The sequence below is a fragment of the Danio rerio genome, chromosome 12 (genome assembly GCF_049306965.1).
Source record: "Danio rerio strain Tuebingen ecotype United States chromosome 12, GRCz12tu, whole genome shotgun sequence".
Classification (NCBI taxonomy): domain Eukaryota; kingdom Metazoa; phylum Chordata; class Actinopteri; order Cypriniformes; family Danionidae; genus Danio; species Danio rerio.
This window is the reverse complement of record NC_133187.1, coordinates 37045244-37067165: the sequence shown is the minus strand read 5'-3', so window position 1 is coordinate 37067165 and position 21922 is coordinate 37045244. Positions and strand designations below refer to the sequence as shown.

The following is a 21922-nucleotide window of genomic DNA, read 5'->3' as shown; positions in this document are numbered from 1 at the left end:
CAGCATGTTAATGCGGTGCTCGCGGGCGGTTCATGTCGTCATTGCGATGCCATGACCGTTGCACAGCTAAGATCGCGGCTAACTTTCGCAAGAGAGCGAGCCACCCCAGTTGCCTCCTGTTCTAAAAAAGCAGCGGGCGCTCGGGCAGATCTGAGGGTTTCAGCGGGAGCTAATCCGCCGCCCACGGGCTCGCGGACCTCTCGCTCCTCACGGCGCTCCATCCAAGCTTCGGGTGGTGAGAGTGATCCGTCTAACCAGATGGTAGCTCTCACACTCGCTGACACCGGAGATCAGATGTCCTCCGCGGCATCGGAGGGTGGGCTTTCACTGTCCGACGAAGATCCGGACCCGCTCGCCCCCTCCGGGCAGGTGAGCGCTGTCAAATCGGATCCTGAAGCGGACATGTTAGCTGTGCTTTCCCGGGCTGCTTCGGCCGTGGGGTTGGAGATGGTTTATCCCCCAGCTCCGCGGCCGGACCGACTAGATGGGTGCTACGTAGAGGACCAGAAGGCGAAGCCTTCGAAGCCTCTCGTCCCCTTCTTCCCGGAAGTGCACAGTAGGCTCACGCAGTCCTGGAGGGCACCTTTCTCTGCCCGTGCTGCGAGTGCCTCCGCCCTCACCGCCCTTGACGGCGGAGCTGCCAGGGGGTATGAGGCGATCCCGTCAGTGGAGCGCGCTATCGCGGTCAATCTTTGTCCGCGCGGCGCCTCTACGTGGCGGGGTTTGCCCCGCCTCCCGTCCAAAGCCTGTAGGTTGTCTGCCTCCCTCGGAGCCAGAGCTTATAAGGCTGCGGGCCAGGCTGCTTCTGCTTTGCACGCGATGGCCACCTACCAGCGCTACCAAGCGCAGGCGCTGGCCGAGCTGCACGAGGGCGGGTCCAACCCAAGCTTATTACATGAGCTGCGCACCGCGACCGACTATGCTCTTCGGACTACTAAGTCCGCCGCGTGTGCGCTGGGGAGGACGATGTCCACACTTGTGGTTCAGGAACGCCACCTCTGGCTAAACCTGGCCGATATGCGCGACGTTGACAAAGTTCGCTTTCTTGACTCGCCCATATCCCAGGCTGGCCTGTTCGGCGACACCGTCGGTGAATTCACCCAGGAATTCAAGGCGGTGAAAGAGCAGTCGGATGCGATGGGCAATGTCATCTATCGGCGTGGCCGTAAGCCCGCTCCGCCCGCCGAGCCATCCACCTCCGCTGTTCCTCGCCGAGGGCGCCCGCCAACGAGTGCTGCCCCGCCCCCGCCTGCGCCTCCGGCCAAGCGGGCGCGGCGTTCACCTCGAAAGCAGGCAGCCCCTCCTGCCCAGGGTGCCGTTAAGTCCGGTAAACGGACCGCGAAGCGTCCCTGAGACAGGCCATCCGGAGAAGAGGAAACTTGCTCTTTCCCCGCTGGAGGGCGGGGCCCCGATAACAACGGTACTTTTCAGTGCCACCAAAACATCAGTAAAAGAGCACTTTTTCCCTTCCCCGGATGTGACTGCACGAGTTCTGCCAGTCCGGGACGCGCTGCCTTCCGGCTCGCAGACTCTACGTGCTTCGCCAGTGGCTCACGAGCGCTGGGGGGACGGTCTCCCTTCCCTCAGCCCTCCAGCCCCCTCTCCGGAGTCAGGGTGCGGAGCCAGAGCGAATCGCTCTCCTCCAGCTTTTCCGCGGGACCCTGGTGCTTCCCGGATCAGCACACCCACTCCGCGCTGCCCCACCGCTGGTACGTCAGCGATTGTAGCGATGACTCCATTAGCGAGGGCTCTGCCTGCCTGGTTAGCGCGGGCCAGCCCCTCGCGGTGGCTCATACGCACAATCAGACTCGGTTACGCGATTCAGTTCGCGAAACGGCCCCCCAAGTTTACGGGCGTGTATTTCTCCAGGGTCAACCCCCTGTCCGCCCCTGTCTTGCGAGAGGAGATTGCTGCCCTCCTGGCGAAGGGTGCAATCGAGCCGGTTCCTCCAGCCGAGATGGAGAGTGGGTTTTACAGCCCATACTTCATCGTACCCAAAAAGAGCGGTGGGTCACGGCCAATCCTAGATCTGCGCATTTTGAACCGCTGTCTGCACAAGCTGCCGTTCAGAATGCTCACGCAGAGGCGCATTCTCCAATGCGTTCGTCCTCGGGATTGGTTTGCAGCCATAGACCTGAAGGACGCGTATTTCCATGTCTCCATTCTTCCACGCCACCGCCAATTTCTGCGGTTTGCGTTCGAGGGTCGAGCGTGGCAGTACAAGGTCCTCCCCTTCGGGCTCTCTCTGTCTCCGCGGGTCTTCACCAAACTCGCGGAGGGTGCCCTAGCGCCCCTTCGGCTCGCGGGCATTCGCATACTCAGTTATCTCGACGACTGGCTGATTTTAGCCCACTCGCGGGAGCAATTGATTATGCACAGGGACGAGGTGCTTCGGCATCTCCGCCTACTGGGGCTTCAGGTCAACCGAGAAAAGAGCAAACTCGCCCCCGTGCAGAGGATTTCTTTTCTCGGGATGGAGCTGGACTCGATCACCATGGTAGCGCACCTCTCCGAGGAATGCGCTCGCCTGTTGCTGAACTGTCTGAGGGAGCTCGACAGCAAACTAGTGGTCCCACTGAAGTTCTTTCAGAGGCTCCTGGGACATATGGCATCCGCAGCCGCCGTCACGCCGCTCGGGTTGCTCCATATGAGACCACTTCAGCACTGGCTTCACGATCGGGTCCCCAGACGCGCATGGCACGCGGGCACACACCGGGTCTCGGTTACTGCGCTGTGTCGCCGCGCCCTCAGCCCTTGGAACGACCCCTCGTTCCTACAGGCCGGTGTGCCTCTAGGACAGGCGTCCAGCTATGTTGTTGTTTCAACAGACGCTTCCAACACGGGTTGGGGGGCCGTGTGTCGCGGGCATGCGGCTGCGGGCCTCTGGAAGGGTGCCCAGCTGCATTGGCATATCAATCGCCTAGAGCTGTTGGCAGTGTTCCTCGCTCTCCACCGCTTTTTACCGGTGCTGGAGCGGCAACACGTGCTGGTCAGGACGGACAGTACGGCGGCGGCGGCGTATATCAACCGCATGGGGGGTATGCGCTCTCGCCGCATGTCTCAGCTCGCCCGCCGTCTGCTCCTCTGGAGTCACCCGCGGCTGGAATCGCTGCGCGCCATTCACGTCCCAGGCACGCTCAATCGTGCAGCCGATGCGCTCTCACGACAGCTGTTACGCCTAGGAGAATGGAGACTCCACCCCGAGTCTGTTCAGCTGATATGGGCGCGATTCGGGGAGGCCCAGATCAATCTGTTTGCTTCCCCCGAGAACGCTCACTGCCAGTTGTTTTTTTCCCTGACCGAGGGCTCTCTCGGCACGGATGCACTGGCCCACAGCTGGCCTCGGGGCATGCGCAAGTATGCGTTTCCCCCAGTGAGCCTGCTCGCGCAGTTTCTGTGCAAGGTCAGGGAGGACGAGGAACAGGTTCTGCTAGTTGCGCCCCTTTGGCCCAACCGGACCTGGATATCAGAGCTCTCACTCCTCGCGACGGCCCTCCCCTGGCGGATCCCTTTGAGAGAGGACCTACTCTCTCAGGGACAGGGCACCATCTGGCACCCTCGCCCCGATCTTTGGAACCTCCACGTGTGGTCCCTAGACGCGAGGAAGACTTAGGTAACCTACCGACTGCGGTGGTTAATACCATCACTCAGGCTAGAGCCCCCTCCACGAGGCGCGCCTACGCCCTGAAGTGGAGTCTATTCACTGAATGGTGCGTCTCTCGCAGAGAAGACCCCCGAAATTGCCAGATTAGTGTTGTGCTCTCTTTCCTTCAAGAGAAGTTGGACAGCAGGCTGTCGCCCTCCACTCTCAAGGTTTACGTGGCCGCCATCTCCGCTTATCATAGCGCGGTAGCTGGCGGCACCGTGGGAAAGCATAACCTGGTCATCCAGTTCCTTAGGGGTGCTAGGCGAATTAATCCATCTCGCCCCCCTCTCATGCCCTCTTGGGATCTCGCCCTCGTTCTCACGAGTCTGCGATCCGATCCCTTTGAGCCACTCGAATCAGTATCTCTAAGATTTCTGTCCCTGAAGACAGCTCTGCTGGTTGCGTTGGCCTCCATCAAGAGGGTCGGGGACCTGGAGGCATTTTCGGTCAGTGACTCGTGCCTGGAATTCGGGCCGGATTACTCTCACGTTATCCTGAGACCCCGCCCCGGTTATGTGCCCAAGGTTCCTACCACCCCCTTTAGAGATCAGGTAGTGAACCTGCAAGCGCTGCCCCCGGAGGAGGCAGACCCAGCCCTTTCTTTACTTTGTCCAGTTCGCGCTCTGCGCATTTATGTGGACCGTACTCAGAATTTTAGATCATCTGAGCAGCTCTTTGTCTGTTATGGCGGTCGGCAGCAGGGAAGTGCCGTATCGAAACAAAGATTATCCCACTGGATTGTGGATGCCATTTCACTCGCTTATTCGAGTCGAGGTCAGCCGTGTCCCCCGGGAGTACGTGCACACTCCACTCGGAGCGTTGCATCCTCTTGGGCGCGTGCACGCGGCGCCTCTCTAACAGACATCTGTAGAGCTGCGGGCTGGGCGACACCCAACACATTTGCAAGGTTTTACAATCTGCGAGTGGAGCCAGTTTCCTCAAGGGTATTAGGTAACCCTTTGGTGATTGAGGAGACAACTCGGTAGGGTGTTGAAACACGCTTGCTGCGCCATTCTCCCTAACACGGAGGTACGTGCGCCTTTTTTATCTGTCAGTAAAGTTCCCCGTCAGGTGAGCCCTGCAGATTCCTCCGTGGCCCCCAGCACTGACTCAGCGGAGGAGTCACTTGCTGGCCCACTACGTTGTAGGTCTGCCCGCTGGTCAGCCCGCGTTTTGGGTATAGGTGCCTGCTATGCGTGATCCCCACTAGGCGATCCCATATGCTTATTCCGCCACGGTTAAGTCCCCCCCCTGGGCGGACCCGTGTCTTCCCTCTCCGCTAACCACTCTTTGCTATGCGTACTCCCCCTTTTTAGGGCTAGTCCATAGGTAAATTCTGCCATCTATCCCCCCCTTGGGTAACGGATGGCCTCCGCAGCGTCCTCCCTATCGGGATTGCACGCTTCCCAACGTACTGTCGTATTTCCTAGAATTATCTAGATGCTCACGACTTCCCAAAAAATATATCTAAATCCGTAAAACTTCTGTTGAAGTAGGATAAATTAGGGCCAGGGACACGTTGGAGGACCGCGCCCCCCATGATGTGGGTGCGTCACGCTTGCTTGACTATCTCCTCATCGGGGGTGTTGGTAAGGTGCAGTCATTATGGCGCTTTCCATATTCTCCCATTCATGGCACTGAAGTTCCCCAACCGAAGGGGAACGTTCGAGGTTACAGAAGTAACCCTTCGTTCCCCGAGGAGGGGAACGGAAGTGCCATATTCCGTCACCATAATGACTGTCCCTTAGCTGTTTGAAAGTCTCTTCAGCTTAAAAGGATGGCGTCTGCTGGCTCAGGTGTGCTTATATGCTGAGATAATTGCAGATGTCGCACACCTGCGCAAGCTTACGCTGCCAATTAATTTCATTCATTGGCCCGTTCAATACTCTCCAGATAAGCGGCTTCTGATCCGAATCCTCCCATTCATGGCACTTCCGTTCCCCTCCTCGGGGAACGAAGGGTTACTTCTGTAACCTCGAACGTTTCCCAGGGTTCCCCGGTTTCCTCCCAGAAACGTCAGCTAGCTTGGTAAGGACTAGAACCAGAGATGTTCTTGCTGTGAGGCAACAGTGCTAACCACTGGGCCACCGTGCCACCCATCTAGCAAAGGAGGAGGAGTAGGGGTGGAAGGGAGGATTCTTCAAAATGAAGATGGCTGTTATAAGGAAATTAGGGTATTTCTTGGGGTTTAGGAATCGTCTGATTGGGGAATCATCAATTAATTAATGTGGGACCAGCTGCAAGCAATCATGAGCATCTGATCCTCTCGAAATTAGTTTATAAATAAACTTCACTTATAGTAAAAGTAAAAATAGTTTGTGTTTGTTTGTTTATAGTTTAAAGAACAATTTTTTATAATTTAAAGGTCCTTTCTCCAATGTGAAAAAAAAACATTTCTGGGATGAAAAGTTTCCATGAATCTTAGAAATTCCTCATGAAGTCTTTAAGGCCAAGAAAAAACCTTTAATTTTAGGAGTGAGACTTTTTATGAGTAAAGGACTATAAATGTTTTTGGACATGGTGAATATGGTTTCCCCCACAGTCTAAAGACATGCAGTATAGCTGAATTGGATGAACTAAATTCATAGTGTATAAGTGTGTGTGTGTGAATGAGAAAGTGTATGTGTGTTTCCCAGCATGATGCTGGGATTGTGGCTGAAAGGGCATCCGCTCTGTTAAACATATGTATTTGATGGTTCATTATGCTGTGGAGACCCCTGATATATCAGGGACTAAGCCGAAGGAAATAATTGAATACAAATGATGTCTGCAGTGTCTCTATTTTACTTTGTGAAACATGACACAAATGGTTAAATATCTCAAATTTATTGCTAAAAGGGTCATTCAGTAAGGTAACATCTGCTGGTACTTTTCCATTTAGTATGGTTCAGTAAGGATAGTTTTGGGGGAAGTTACCACTGTGTTTAGTAACTGGTACCTTGTATTTATTTTGGTTGAGGTTCCAAGCATTAATTGGTTCCAAGCAACCAATGAATAAACATGATGTGTAAGCCCTGCAGATACTGACTGGCCAGAGAACTGAGTCTCTGAATTCTACATAATTACCCCTTTAAAGTAAAGTACCCATAAGTTTCATACCCTAATCCAAGCTGTCGGCAAACAACGCTGGCATCACGATCTGTCCAGTGTGTGTCACAAACTGAGCCCCACTGGCCATTCAGGTAGACCTCCAGTCGGCCACTCTTTAAGGAAGAACCTCCTACTAGCCTGACCGCTCCTGAATGACAGAGAGAGAGAGAGACATTTAGCACACAATGTCTGAAGCAATTTCTTTCTTTTAAAGAAGATGACAGAAAATACTGGTCAAACATTTTCATATGTTTTGATTAAAATACTGTTTTCATATCTTTTCTGAAGTTAAAACCTCCTTATGTGAAAAGATGAACATAAATGCACCTTTTTGCTAATTTGTCCAACTGTCATTTTATGCTGTAAATAACATTTTTAGTTAATGTTTTATTTTTTACTAACCACTTTACTTTGCTATATAGCTCTGGGTTAGACTCCTACATATTCTATTTATAATAGTATATTTAGAAGCCTCATTTTAAAATCAGATGCAGATTAAGATAAAATTGTTGTTCTTATCAACGTATTCGTGTCTCTAATCCTAGCCCTAAACACAAACGCATGATTGGTTGATAACAGGAACAGACTGCTGATCCAGGAACACGTCCCACATTGGCAAAGTCACTCAACATTTGTCTCAGCGGTGCACAGAATGCAAAGAGGGTTTCTACCTGAGCTTCTTCTTTTTCTCTAACATCAAACCATCCAATTTTCCACAGATATATGCAGAATATTCTTCTCAAGAATGTCAACCGCTGATGTCTAAATATACAGTTTATGCAAAATGCAACAGTCTTCACAGAGAGACAGAAGGGGAAGTAGGACAACAAGGAAAAAATGGGTACTAAAATAACATATTTATCATCTGAAGAATGTTAGGATGTTCTAACATCTAAAGCTGAAGTCCCACTTGCTGATTTTGAGTCATAAATGCCTGTGTTTCTCTTAGCGGGGAAGCGTTAACAGCCTCAGAGGCTAAACTCCCTGATGAGTTAATGGATCTGCTGCAAACTTTTTTTTCGGCAGAACCGAAACTACATATTGCAAAACATTGATTGTGTTTTTCTTGGATTCTCAGAAAGCACAATGAATAAAATAAAAACAGCAAGGGCTTTTTTATATTGAAGGTGCGTTTTTTTGTTCATCACTGAAGCTCTGCGTCAATATTCCACAGTAAAATCCTGAGGGATTCAGGGGTAAAGGTACAGTGTTTAAATGCAGGATTAAAATAAACAACACAAAAACAGCAGCAACAAATCTGAACAATACAGGTTCCGAAATAGAGCTTTCACAGTGAACCAGTTAGAATTTTTTTTTTTTTTTTTTGTGTGAAGAACATTTTTAAAATCTTAAAACGTGTTTCATCAAAACAAGAAGTTGTGGAGTGAAAAGGTTCCAATAGTTTTTCATAGAACCTTTGATGTCAATACAGTAAAAAGTAATAAAATCACATTTAAAGGGTCATGAAACCCCCCTCTTTCGGTTCAAGTCAACCTCAGAATTGTTTCAAAAAATGCTTCATGATGAGCGTGGAGCCCTGTGAGCAGAGGGAGGAGTGGGCATGGCCAGCAGAGCAGGGGAAAAAGAGTTGTTTTTTCATTTTGCGCCACGCTGTTTAAATAGCAAATGCATTTGCACTCATATGTGCGCATATAGGCGTTCTGGTCTAAAAAAGCAGGCATGTTTTGGCGCGTTGCTATTTTGAGAAACTATAATAGTCTGTTCTTTAGACCAGAACAAATCCGGTCTATTGTCCGGCGCAGGGTGCGCCTCGCTTACACACTTCTTAATACACACAAGATGCAGAGCAATACGCAAATATATTTACATATGAAAAATAATTAAAATATTAATATATTATTATCACATGCCATATATAATAAAGCTGTATGAATGCATATTGCCCATCAGTCTTGTTATAGTCCTGTTATTGCCTGTATTGTAAGAAGGTCTATGTATTGTACACATCACTGTAAAAAAAAAAAAAAAAACACCCTAGCTGCCTCATGGAAAAAGGTTAATTATTAAAATTTACCAGAAATTAAAATTTATGGAAATTTCTGTCATTTAAAGTTATTTTTTTATGGTAAATGTCTGTAATTTAATGGCCGTTATTTTACACTTTTTTCCTGCACCCATGAAATAAACTGTAAAATTAAAAAATTTTAACAGTGTTGTTTATACTGTATTTTCTGTTTTTAAATAAAAATAATAATAATATACTTGAAAGAAGTGCTTAATATTAACCTGAAGTTTTTGTTACTGCATTAAAACTAAAAGGAATCATATCTTTGGTTTAAAAGATGTGGTTAAAGTGATAAGATGAATTGGAGTTATACTGTTATTCCACACTAACTGAACATATATCATTCTTCCACATTTGAGAAATATAAATCCCAAAAACTTTTGATTTTTAATGCTGACACTGAAAAATGTTATCTTCGTTGAATTGAGAAGCTTTTGTTTTTTATCTTCAAGTTAAATAAAAATATATAACTTTCACAATCCAAATGAAAAAACCTTATTATGCACTTTTATGGTTCTTTGTCTCAAGGCGTCATTAACTGTACTATACTAGATCAATAAAGCATTCTCAGTGTAGGCAGAAGAGCCTTTCATATATGAAGATAGCGATATTGTTATGTATCCATTATGTTGGTGCCATGTTTGTTTTTAAGTGTAGAGTATTTCTGGTATATGCTGTGTACTGTATGGATGCTGGCTCTCCAAGCTGCAATCTACACGTAATTTACATATTTCTTTTCCTACAGGAATATGATTGGAAAACAATATATATTTAAACCTTGGTTTCATTCAGGAAGATTCCCCACATAAGGCTTACTCTTAAAACACAAAATGACCACTTTAAATTTATTTATTTATTTATTTTTAATGTGGTTCGACACATAACCCAGCTCTGGTAGGAGAGTGATGGAGTAGTAAAAAATAAATAAAAAGAAAAAAGAAAATAAAAATAAAAAATAATAAACAAATAATATAATTAAATTAAATTAAAATAAATAAAAAATGTAAATAAAATAAAATACCATAAAATACAAAATAAGATACAAAAAATAACAAAATTATATTAAATTAAAAATTAAATAAATAAAAACAAAACAATATAATAAAAAAAAATTTTTATATATAAAAATAAAACAAAAAAATACAAACAAAAAATAAATAAAATAATAAAAAATAAATAAATAATAAAAACTAAATGAAACTGAAGTAGTATTTTCTTGTAAAACATGCTCCACACATCTTTATTTACCTAATTTTTTTTAGAACATTTCAGAGTTTTAAATAAGCGCTATGGCACTCACCTTGATGACAGTCACAGTAGGCCCAGCCAATGGCACCTGAACTCTGTCTGAAAAAGCACCATGGGTTGGATTCGCGGTCAGGATTTCGACAAAAATTGTGCTCTCCTAGACCTCTGCCCGGATACTGCTGCACATAATCTGGGAATTCAGTCCACTTCAGACAAGGTGAACCTGAGTCTGTCTGGGAAACAGTGCCATTGTAATAGCCCAGCTCGGTGAAGCCCTCGGAGCAGGACAGAGGAACTAGGGGTGGGGGGAAAGAGAGAAAGAAGGATTTTATACCACAGGCAAAGCCGATTTAAGTTTCAAATCTTATCTTTAAGGCTGAATGTTCGCACTGGAATCCACTTGTTCAGACAGTATGTCAATTTCTGCTGTATCTACATAATATGAGCGTCAGCACGATGCCAAGAGAACTTCTCATTTAACAACCGAAAGAAGCTGTCAGCGTGGAAAGAAAGGGCAGAAAGTGGAAATTTCACCTCTGCTTATATCTATCATGACAACTCGCTGAAGTCATGAGGTGCTCAAGAGAACAGAAGTGACAATATGATGCACTCACACGGATAGCATTACATTCATTATTTACATACAGTGAAATGACATAATTGCAGGTACAAAATGTTAATAATGTAATCTTATAGATTTGAAAAACACTGCTTTCCCTATTAAGCATCTAAATATAATATAAACATGGAAAAAATTAATTAATTTTATCCTTATTTTAGAAACAAATAAGCTAAATGAGCATATTTGGATTTGGACATGAATCCAGACAATTTTTCAAAAGAGATATTTTTCTAAAAATACATTCCAAAATTTTAGGATTTGTTATCCTAGGATTTAGGATTTGTTTAGGATTTGTTTTTTAGGATATGTCATACCCTCTTACTGTGCATTTCAAGAGTATTTTACTGTTTTGTTGACACAAACAACTCTGTTCCCAAACTAAAGAAAAAAACTTATATTAAAAATTATATTATTCGGACTTCTACTCAGCATGCAACTGCATATTTATTTATTTTTGCAAAAATTTAAATTTATAATAAAATAAAATAAAACATAAATAAATAAATTTTCTGTTTCAGACCATAAATATTAGTTCTGAAAAGGCTCAGAAACCATAAAAAATAAAATAAAAAAATATAACAAATTTTTTCTTTAATAAAAATACAGATAAAATAAAACAAGCAAACAATAAATAAATAAATAAATAAATAAATAAATAAATAATAAAATAATAAAATAAAAATATGTTCTGAAAAGGCTCAGAAAAAATGTATTAATTAATTAAAATAAATAATAAATAAACAATAAATAAATTAAATAATTTAATAAAATAAATTAATAATTTTTATTAATTTAAATAAATTAATAATCTGTTTCTGACAATAAATGTATGTTCTGAAAAGGCTCAGTAAACATAAAGAAATAAAACTAAATAAAATAAAATAAAACATAAAATAAAAAATAAAATAAAAAACAATAAATATATTTTTCAGGCAATAATATGTGTTCTGAAAAGACTCAGTAAAATAAATGTTAAAAAGTAAATAAATTAATGAAAATAAAGTGAAACAAAACAAAACAAAGCAAAATAAAATTAAATGAAAAAATAAGTTTAAAAAAAATAAATAAATAAATATATGTTCTGAAAAGGCTCAGTAACCATAAAAGATAAGATAAATAAAATGTAATTTAATTCAATTTAGTTTAATTCAACTTAATTTAATACAGTCAAATTAAACTAAATAAAATAACATAACTGTATATTGTATATTTACAACATAAATATATGTTCTGAAAGAGCTCAATAAAAAATAAAATAAAAAATAAATAAACAGAATTAAATAAAGGTCAGTTTCATATATACTTCCAAAAGTGCTTACTATCTACCTAACTCCTTTGTTAAATCCTAAAATGAGTCCAAAATAATAATCCCTATCACAAACTGCCAGTGTGTAGAGCTCTATCAAGACAACTCTTCTGCCAGCATCTCATATCTGCTGTAACAGCAGCCCTTTTGTTTATCTCTCCAGAACACCCACCTTGGCCTCTACATCTCCTAAAAGCCATGAGAACTGATTCCTTAGCTCCAGGCCTGGAGACGGAAAAAAGATGGAGACATCTGGATCCTTCATCCAGCCTCCTTTCCAGCATAAAGGACGAAGGATTAGACAAGGCTGTGCTCAAAGCAGGTGCTGAGAAGCCAAGATGAGCAGCCAAGAAAGCAGCAGGGAACAGAACTCTCTCTGACCTGCCCTACTTGAGCCTCGCCAGCAAGAGCTCCACTAAACCACCCGGGCTGGATTTAAAGGCACAGTTAGTGTAAACGTCCACCTTGTATTGAGGAAAACAGGTGGCTGTGGTTTCTAAGGCCCAGTATCGAAACAGCACGCATTAATCTCCTTTACAAAGACGAACCATAGGGTTTCTATGAATATAACGGTAAAACTATGTACAGCAATTTTGTACAGCATTTATTAATAAGTTAATATAGTTAATAAGCAACATTTATCTTTTAAAGGGTCCTAGCAGACTCATTTTTAGACTATTTGTGAGGTGTGTGTGTGTGTGTGTGTGTGTGTGTGTGTGTGTGTGTGTGTGTGTGTGTGTGTGTGTGTGTGTGTGTGTGTGTGTGTGTATTTTTTATCTGTTTTTTATATTGACAATGTTAAATATCAATTCATTCATTTTCTTTTCGGCTTAGTCCCTTTATTAATCTGGGGTTATCACAGTGAAATGAACCGCCAACTTATCCAGCATATGTTTTTAGGCAGCGGATGCTCTTCTAACTGCAACCCATCACTGGGAAACACCCATACATTCTCATTCATACACAAACACTACGGACAATTTAGCCTACCCATTTCCCCTATACCGCATGTCTTTGGACTGTGGGGGAAACCGGAGCACTCTGTTCTCGGGGAGAACATGCAAACTCCACACGGAAATTCCAACTGACCCAGCCGAGGCTCAAACCAGCAACCTTCTTGCTTTGAGGCGAGAGTTCTACCCATTTTTTCAAAATCCAAATTTTATGTCAAATTTAATATTATAGAATTTTGAATTACCTCTGGATAAGGTTTTGTCTTCTATCCTTGTAACTTTTAAGTGTAAAGCACTTTAGTTTTAAAGGTGCTATATTAAAATAAATTATTATTATTATTATTATTTTATTTATTTTTTGCATCACTAAAATCCACTAAGATGCTTGTTTACATGAGGTAATGCACTGTGAGTTAATTAGAACTAACATTGAACCTTTTTTTTTTTTAACTAAAATTAACTAAATTAATGAATACGATAATGAATGTGGTGACGCAGTGGTGCAGTAGGTATGGCTGTCGCCTCACAGCAAGAAGGTCACTGGTTCGAGCCTTGGCTGGGTCAGTTGGCGATTCTGTGTGGAGTTAGCATGTTCTCCCTGCATTTGCCTGGGTTTCCTCCAGGTGCTCCGGTTTCCCCTACAGTCTAAAGACATGTGGTACAGGCGAATTAGGGAAGATAAGATAAACACCTGCTGCCAGCAAGTGCTTTGGAAGTGTTATTGCGCAGATGTTTTACGCAGCGGATGCCCTTCCAGCTGCAACCCAGCAAGTACCCATACACTCTCGCATTCACACACATACACTACGGCCATACGCTAGCTTATTCAATTCGACTATAGTGAATATCTTTCGTCCAAGTAGATGTTTTTTTTATTATTATCCCAGGGTGCATTAATAAGGATTAGCATTTACACTACAAATGTCACATGCATTTTTGACAATCTCCGCAATGCGAAGTGACTCTTCACATCACACGCACTTTGTATGTAGAATATCTTGATTAAATTCGTGCTACAAGAGCCATTTTGACAAAGAATTCTAAATCTCAGCAATGCAAACGCCTATGAGACTGAAATTATCACAAAGCTTTATTCACAGACAGACATCTGCCATGCCTAGCAATTATACTGTCACTATTATTACAATGCGTCCCAGCAGGTATGAATTGACAAGCTTCCAGTGACAAGTAATTTGTCTGTCCGAACTCAAACACAAAATTCTGTGAAACGTGACACAATTACAGGAACATGAAGAATGAAGAATGAAGAATATCTAATGTTTAATTGAGAGTATTAGTGCCCCTTCCCCCCCTCCCCTTTTCCAGTGGTGTTTTTTTTTTTTCAGATGTATTTTCCCATTCATTTTTCCTATAGAATAAAAGTCTACATTAAAGTGCCGAAAACCAAACCAACAAGCTATGATCATAAAATCACAAACACTGAATTTGAGGCAAAGAAGTAAATGAAAATCAGACATAAAGACAAAGGTACAATAATTACAATAAATGAAGTATTGTGTTTGCCATCACATATAAAACAAAAATTAAATACACTGATAAAAAATTATTTATTGGATTTACAAACGTTTTGTAAGGTACCATGGTTACAAACAGTTTATATGGGCTGAATTTCAACAAACTGATTATTTTGAACATTACTAAAAAAAAAAAATTGTTTTGTTTAAATTTAGCCCATATTAACCGCTTACCTTAAAAAAAAAAAGTGAATTGAATGATATAATTTTTTAGGGTATATAAATAATATAGTATATACAGTTGAAGTCAGAATTATTAGATCCCCTTTAAATTATTATTTTTTTTTTATATTTCCCAAATAATGTTTAATAGAGCAAGAAAATTTTCACAGTATGTCTGATCATATTTTTCTTCTGGAGAAAGTCTTATTTGTTTTTTTTTTTTTTTTTTTTATTATTATTTTTATAAAAGCCGTTTTTAGTTTTTTAAAAACCATTTTAAGTTTAAAATTAGTAGCCCCTTAAGCTATATTTTTTTTCGATGGTCTACAGAACAAACCGTCATTATACAATGACTTGTCTAATTACCCTAACCTGCCCAGTTGACCTAATTAACCTAGTTAAGTCTTTAAATGTCACTTTAAGCTGTATTGAAGTGTCTTAAAAATATCTAATAAAATATTATTTACTGTCATCATGGCAAAGATAAAATAAATCAGTTATTAGAAATGAGTTATTAAAACTATTATGTTTAGAAATGTGTTGAGAAAATCTTCTCTATGTTAAACAAATTGGGGGGAAAAACAAACAGGGGGGCTAATAATTCTGACTTCAACTGTATATATAAATTTTGTAAAAAATTTTAAAAACATATTTCAAGTTTATTACAAAATATCCACATATTGATACCCAAATATGTAAGTATTGAGAGTGTAAGATGATTTGTTGTGCTCCATGGGAATAGTCATAGCTAAATATAAATAAATTGTCTCGTATTGGTAAATACAAGTCTACTTTTATTTGGCAATATTAGATAAAAAAATCAAAAAAGGCATATACACCAGCCCATATGCCTTGTTTCCACCGAGTGGTATGGTTTAAGAACAGTACGGTTCAATATAGGTCACCAAACTGAGTTGAGTATGTTTCCACTGGCAATAGTACCCTTACTTATTAAGTGTGATGTACATTAGTAAGACTGAAGTAATTTTTTCTGGAAGAAGAAAGCTGTACAGGCCATTCACATATCTCATCTTTCTCCAACTTAAGTGGTTATTTAAAATGTATATGCACAGCAGGGTGGCACACTGGCTCAGTGGTTAGCACTGTTGCCTCACTGCAAGAAGGTAGCTGGTTCAAGTTTGTATGTTCTCCTCGTTTTCGTGTGGGTTTCCTCCGAGTGCTCTGGTTTCCCTCACAATCCCCCACAAAGACATGTGCTCTAGGTGAATTGGATGAACTCTATTGGCCATAGTGTATAGGTGTTTTCCAGTACTGGATTGTGGCTGAAAGGGAATCATCTACGTAAAACATATGTCGGAATTGTTGGTGGATAATTTCGCGCTGGTGACCTCTGATAAATACGGGACTAAGCTGAAGGAGAATTAATGAATGAATATATGCACAGCACTTTCCACACACTTAGATACAATCATTTTTATAAAGTCTATGGACATGTGAATGTACATGTGAATGGCCTCATTGTAAACAAAAATAGAGGACAAACAGTAGATCCCATTCTTGCTTTTTAGCTTGTGGATATTTGTCATAAGAAGACCATCGGTTTGTTTGAGCATGGGCAATGCGTACTATGCAACCCAGGCTCATTCTAAAAATGTACCCCTATATATATTTCTAGAGGGAATGTGCCAAATACGTCCCAGGAACTACGTCTTTTTCAGATCTCAAATTTCTCTTGCGAGTGCCTTCCGTGCCGGCTCTTCTTGCGTAAATCAACCAGGCTGCTGTTGACTGAATGACTGACCGATCGACTGACCCACCCTCCTCCTTCCCTGAACCCAACCGATAGTGTGTTAAAAGTCGTCAACACGGGGGTAAGTCATATCATAACGCCCCGTAGTGCTCATTTTAAAGACGAAATGCAGCCATACGTACTCCTGGCTACATAATTCACAATCTCCAGAAATGTATTTAGGGGTACATTTTCAGACTGAGCCTGTGTTGGTACTATACTTAACCGAATAGCTTAGTGGAAACGGTCCAATAATCCATCGCTTTAAAGAATGAAAGTGGTTAAAGGTGGTTCAAAAAAGATGGATTAAAACATGTGGGGTAGACAGGAATGTGTCTTTCCAGTCTGTGTGATGAGATGGACCAAATCTTAACTTAATACTAGGCGTATATAAGACACCAAAAGAAAAAAACTGTGAAAAAAATGACTGCAGTAAACAGAAATCCTTACATGATTAGGGCTGGATCACAGCTAGCTGGATGGAAAAATCATAGCCGGTCTTCTTCCAGAACTAAAACTTGATTACGCTAACTCGATTTTGGTGTTGTAGTGCTGTGAAAATCTGGATCAAATTGCATTCCGCCCATAATAACATCACACACGCTGCGAATGGCTAGATAATGTGTAGGAAAGATTATTAGCGGTGCCTTGGCGAAACTTTCTAAGAGTTTCAAACGCAACTTTTCTTCGCTAGGGGGCTTTAGAGTTTGAATTTATAGCGCAGTGCTGATGGAGACACAAACACATCTCTCGCCGGATGACTGAACACATGGTGGGGAAGAGAACAGAACTATGGGAAGTGCTCGTGGAGAGTTTCGATGGTGCGGTCCATATGGAGTGTGAAATGCTGCAGACATGGCACAAAAAAGCCTCCGAGAGATGTCAGCAGATTTTCCACGCTTGTCTGCAATTTGTGAGGAACCCAAAGACAGTCAGGAAAGGACAGAGAGGCTGTGATCTTTCACTTCCCGTAATCCTGCGTCAACCAACAATTCCTTTAATCCCAGAATCCAGCACTCAATGACTCAGCAAAATGTCCTTTCCGACCTGTCACTGGAAAGCGCTGTAGATATGAAGGCTCCTCCACCTTTCCGTTTGCCTTTGAAACCACATCTCTGACAGTGGGAAGAACAGGCTGTTAATCACAGTCACGACTGGCACGTCTTGCAGCCTTTTTTGTCTGCATACTCATGGCACTGCACTTTCTGAGCCAGGCCGTCTGCATTCAAGAGATATCAGAAAAACATATATTACAGAGGAACAGTGTGTGTGTGTGTGTATGTGTGTGTGCGCGCGAGCGACAGTAGATTAATGTCTCCATCTGCAAGCTCAGACAGACTCACTGCAATCAGGGCAGAGCTGAATTAGACATATTAAAACAGGATGACGGAGAGCGCTCTCAGAAAGAGTTGTGCCAACCTCAGGGAAATCGTTCGCTGCGTTTCTGCTTAATTGGATGCATAAAGATGTGTGGGCAGGAAACGCCATAATGCTGTCGATAAAGTGTCTGGAACAAACTGAAGAATATTTCATCCATAGAGAGTGGCGTTGAATAAAAAAAAAAGCTCATAATTGCATTTTACGTTCATTTTTGTCTTAATTAGCATTGTGTTTTGTTTTTTAATAAAATATCTAAACAATCCTTAAAATAGATCAGTTTGCCTATGAGGCAGATAATGACTTGTTTTCAGGAAATTTTTCTTTATTTAAGATGATTTTTCTTATCCTATAATCCAAATTTTAATAAAGAGTTTATGCTATGAAAACAGGTCTCCAGTGTTGTTCAAAAAGCTAAGGTGGGTATAGTATTTTACCGCGACATATGAGATAAATGACGTCACTACATAATAACTGGTTATGATCTATTACTAAACCGATACCATTTTGTCCACATCTGCATCGCGGTGCACAGAAGAAACAATAAATTTTGACACCCCATCATATGTATTATAAACAACATACGGATAAATAACGTCAAAATGCCTGCTGCACCATCCCTTTAGAACTGCTAAATTCAGCTGACATTTAAATCCCTTTCCAAAGGAGAACAGAGGTGATAGACATCTATGTGATGGAATAATACGTTTGGCTGATAAAAAGAACCAAAGGGAATTTTTAACAGCAATGACAAGGAAGGTCAGGCAATGAAAGAGTGTAAAACAAAGGCGTCAGGGCATCAGGCCCAGAACCAGGAGTCGACCAAGCTTACTCAGCACAGCCTCAGACATTTCCATCCTATTTCATTACGATGCAAGAAGAAAAAAAAAAGGCTGATCCCCAGGTGCTAATGACTCCTATGACATGGAAAAGCATGGGGGAGGGGATGCAATAAAGAAAACACAAAGAGAGAGAGAGCGATGCATGTAGAATACATGCTCTACAACAAATCTGATAAACTAACACCTCTAGTTCATTAAAAGGATGCCTTAAAACAAGAAATCATCTAATACTGACATTCTTTTCCAAATCTGAACCAAAAGCACACAGATCTGAAGATGGGGGATGAAGCATCAAAGCTATCCGAGAAGCAAAGACTGGCCCAGATGCACAGACGAAGCTGAGAGTCTTTCCTGGGATGTTTTGATGTGGTATTCCAAAAAGAATGATTAAGAAAACGACCTTATGAATCAACTATTATAACTGGAGGACGTAAGCGAGTCAATTAAAGTCAGCCACGGGTTTCCACCAATGGAGAATTTCAATTTTGTGGCACAACAAAAACCATTTTGAAAGCAAATATCAAGTAAATAAGTGAACATTCAATCAAATGGCTTATTTATCATTTCAGTTTTGAGATGATACGCAGTTAGCAGTGGGAATATGCAGACAAACTATTCAAAATAATAATAAAAAGAATGAAAAATAAATAATGCAGTGCATTGTATTGGAGCTCTTTGGCTGGGATTGATTCACCTTCAGCCACTGACACCCTCTGTGCCACTTCTAGCTAATGGAAGCACACTGGCAGAACGAATGGCAGCAGAAATCAAGTCATTTACGCAAAGCATCCGTATGGCGTACTTGGACACACACGCTCTCAGCTCTGCGCCATAGGAGAGCTCATTTTCCCTCCCCAAAAAATCCATTTCCCCACCACAATGAATATTTGATACGCTTCGCATAACGTGCTTTGGCATGTTAGGCGATCAGATGCATAGTGGGGCACCAATGGGTATCAGAGAGCAAAGGGACTTGATATTATAAGAAAATATTACAGAAATGAACTATCCTATGGCTACTGCTTTATGAAAAGCTTCAGTGATGTTCTGTTTATGCACAACAAAGACTTTGCATGCAATCACTGGGCATTGTTACAAGCATCTCAAATGACCACTGTGCAACCTGGATCTATAGGAAGCAATCTAACCGTGCAACTTTCAAGGGACCAATGAAATCACAGGCTGACCCATTTCTTTTGATGTATAAGGGATGCTTCGGGCACAGTTTATGTTTTCAATGAGAAGGAAAAAACCTCAAATCGCTCAATCTAAGCCCTTTCCGTTGCCGGGACCATAAAGCTGTCTGATTGGCTGGTCCGGGGCGGCTTGTTTATCTGTCTTGATGCAGTGACATCAAAGCGCTGACAGTCATTAGCACTCTGGGATTGGTGCTGGGAAATTTCACGCTGTCGAAGTATATGAGAGCGAGATGAGGAGGAAAATCTGACAGAGCTCAGAAAAGATGGGACACCATCACAGGGCAGATGCCCTTATTAACCAGCCACACTGGAGATATCCAGTGCCCAGCGCACAGTGATGCGGTGTAAATGTCATATTTTGGAGCTCTAGGGGAATTGATGAATTATTTATACAAGGCAAACCGTCGCAAATCCATCTTTATCGGCTCATTTCCAACACAGGCAGAGCTGAGAGAATCAGACAAGGGGGAATGTAACTCTAAACAAGCATTTGTTTTTAATTTCGTTCTCCATAAATGCGAGAGAGATAAAAACAAGTGTCTTCATTTTAAATCATGAAAGGTGGCCTTTAGTACTCTCAAACCATTTTATTTCATTCTAGTGGACGCATAAAGGGGATTTAGAAGATAATTTATGCACATTTAAAATGTACGGCCTTTCTCTTCTTAGAAAAATCATTTACAGGATGTTAAACATTCATATTGCTCTTAAACAGATTCTTTTCAGCCAAAGCAACTAACAAAGAGCAAGTCATGTTTACAGCAGTAGCTACAATATAAAAAAATGCCAGGTTCTACACAATCAAATTGTGTAAGGTCAACATAAAGGATATGGCTAACTTAATACTTTTTACACAAATTTAAGTGGATTGAACATAAAACAATTAAATTATTCCAAAAAAAAAAACGAAACCTCAATACTTGTGTTGTTTCAGCTCATTTTAAATACATCAATTGTCATTTTTTAAAAGTATACAGTTGAAGCCAGAATTATTAGCCCCATTGAATTATTAGCCTCCCTGTTTATTTTTTCCCCAATTTCTGTTTAACAGAGAGAAGATTTTTTCAACACACTTCTAATCATAATAGTTTTAAAAACTCATTTCTAATAACTCTTTTATTTTATCTTTGCCATAATGACTAAATTATAATTGACATAATATTTTACTGAATATTTTTTAAGACACTTTTATACAGCTTAAAGTGAAATTTAAAGGCTTAAATAGGCAGGTTGAGGGTAATTAGGCAAGTTATTGTATAACAATGGTTTGTTCTGTAGTCTATCGAAAAAATATATAGCTTAAAGGGGCTAATAATTTTGAACTTAAAATGGTTTAAAAAAAATTTAACTGCTTTTATTCTAGCCAAAATAAAACAAACAAGATTTCTCCAGAAAAAAAAATATTATCAGACATACTGTGAAAATTTCCTTGCTCTGTTAAACATCATATGGGAAATATTTAAAAAAAAAAAAGGAAATTCAAAGGGGGGCTAATAATTCTGACTTCAACTGTATATCAGCTCTTTAAGGCTCTTCAAGCAAATAGATTTTTATTGATTAATTATTTTACTAAATAGCTTGTCAATCAATTTCATGCACTGTTTTCATTTAGTTTTCACATTTCGTCACCTTGTAATTATATGGTTTTATCTGCGTTATACATCATTTTGAGATATTGAGCTTCAAGGCTTTACATTCCATATAGTAAACAATATGCTTGTTACAGTTCTCTTTCATACATTAACATGAGAGAGACCCTAAATGTACTCTAAACATAAACGATCAAAGCTCTCTTAAATTTGCAAATTGGGGTAAAAACGACCAAGAAAGCTGATACTGACTGGTACTTGTGCGTGCATTCAAAATGCTGATTGGCTCACGGAAAGAACCTTAAAGAGTCAAGCTAGAGTTCAATTTTGAGGATAAAACCTTTTTTTTGTTTTTTAATAAAAAGTTTTAAAATATATTTATAAAAAAAAAATCACATAATGTAAATAAGTTGTCATTTAATAAGAATATGTGAATAACTCAATTTTGACTAAAATATCAGATAGAACCTTATAATTCTAAGGTGATGATATGTTTGTTAATCTGATCGTGAGTTGACAGACGATAGACATTACACGCAACTTTAGTGTGTGACCTTCTGAAGATGTCTTGTGGTTC

General features: G+C 41.2%; 1 protein-coding gene across 3 annotated transcripts in view; it reads right to left on the bottom strand.

Moving 5' to 3' along the window:
* si:ch73-127m5.1 overlaps nt 1-21922 on the bottom strand; it is an 80555-nt gene that overhangs the window by 43361 nt on the left and 15272 nt on the right. For all 3 annotated transcript variants that reach the window (XR_012388102.1, XM_009306832.5, XM_073918681.1), the window contains exons 3-4: nt 10063-10305; nt 6746-6884 (exon numbers count right to left, since the gene is read on the bottom strand). Coding sequence is in view for 2 of the 3 variants with exons in the window: in XM_009306832.5 (XP_009305107.1) it covers nt 6746-6884; nt 10063-10305 (382 nt within the window). In the remaining variant the exon portion in view is untranslated. The remainder of the gene's footprint in view (nt 1-6745; nt 6885-10062; nt 10306-21922) is intronic.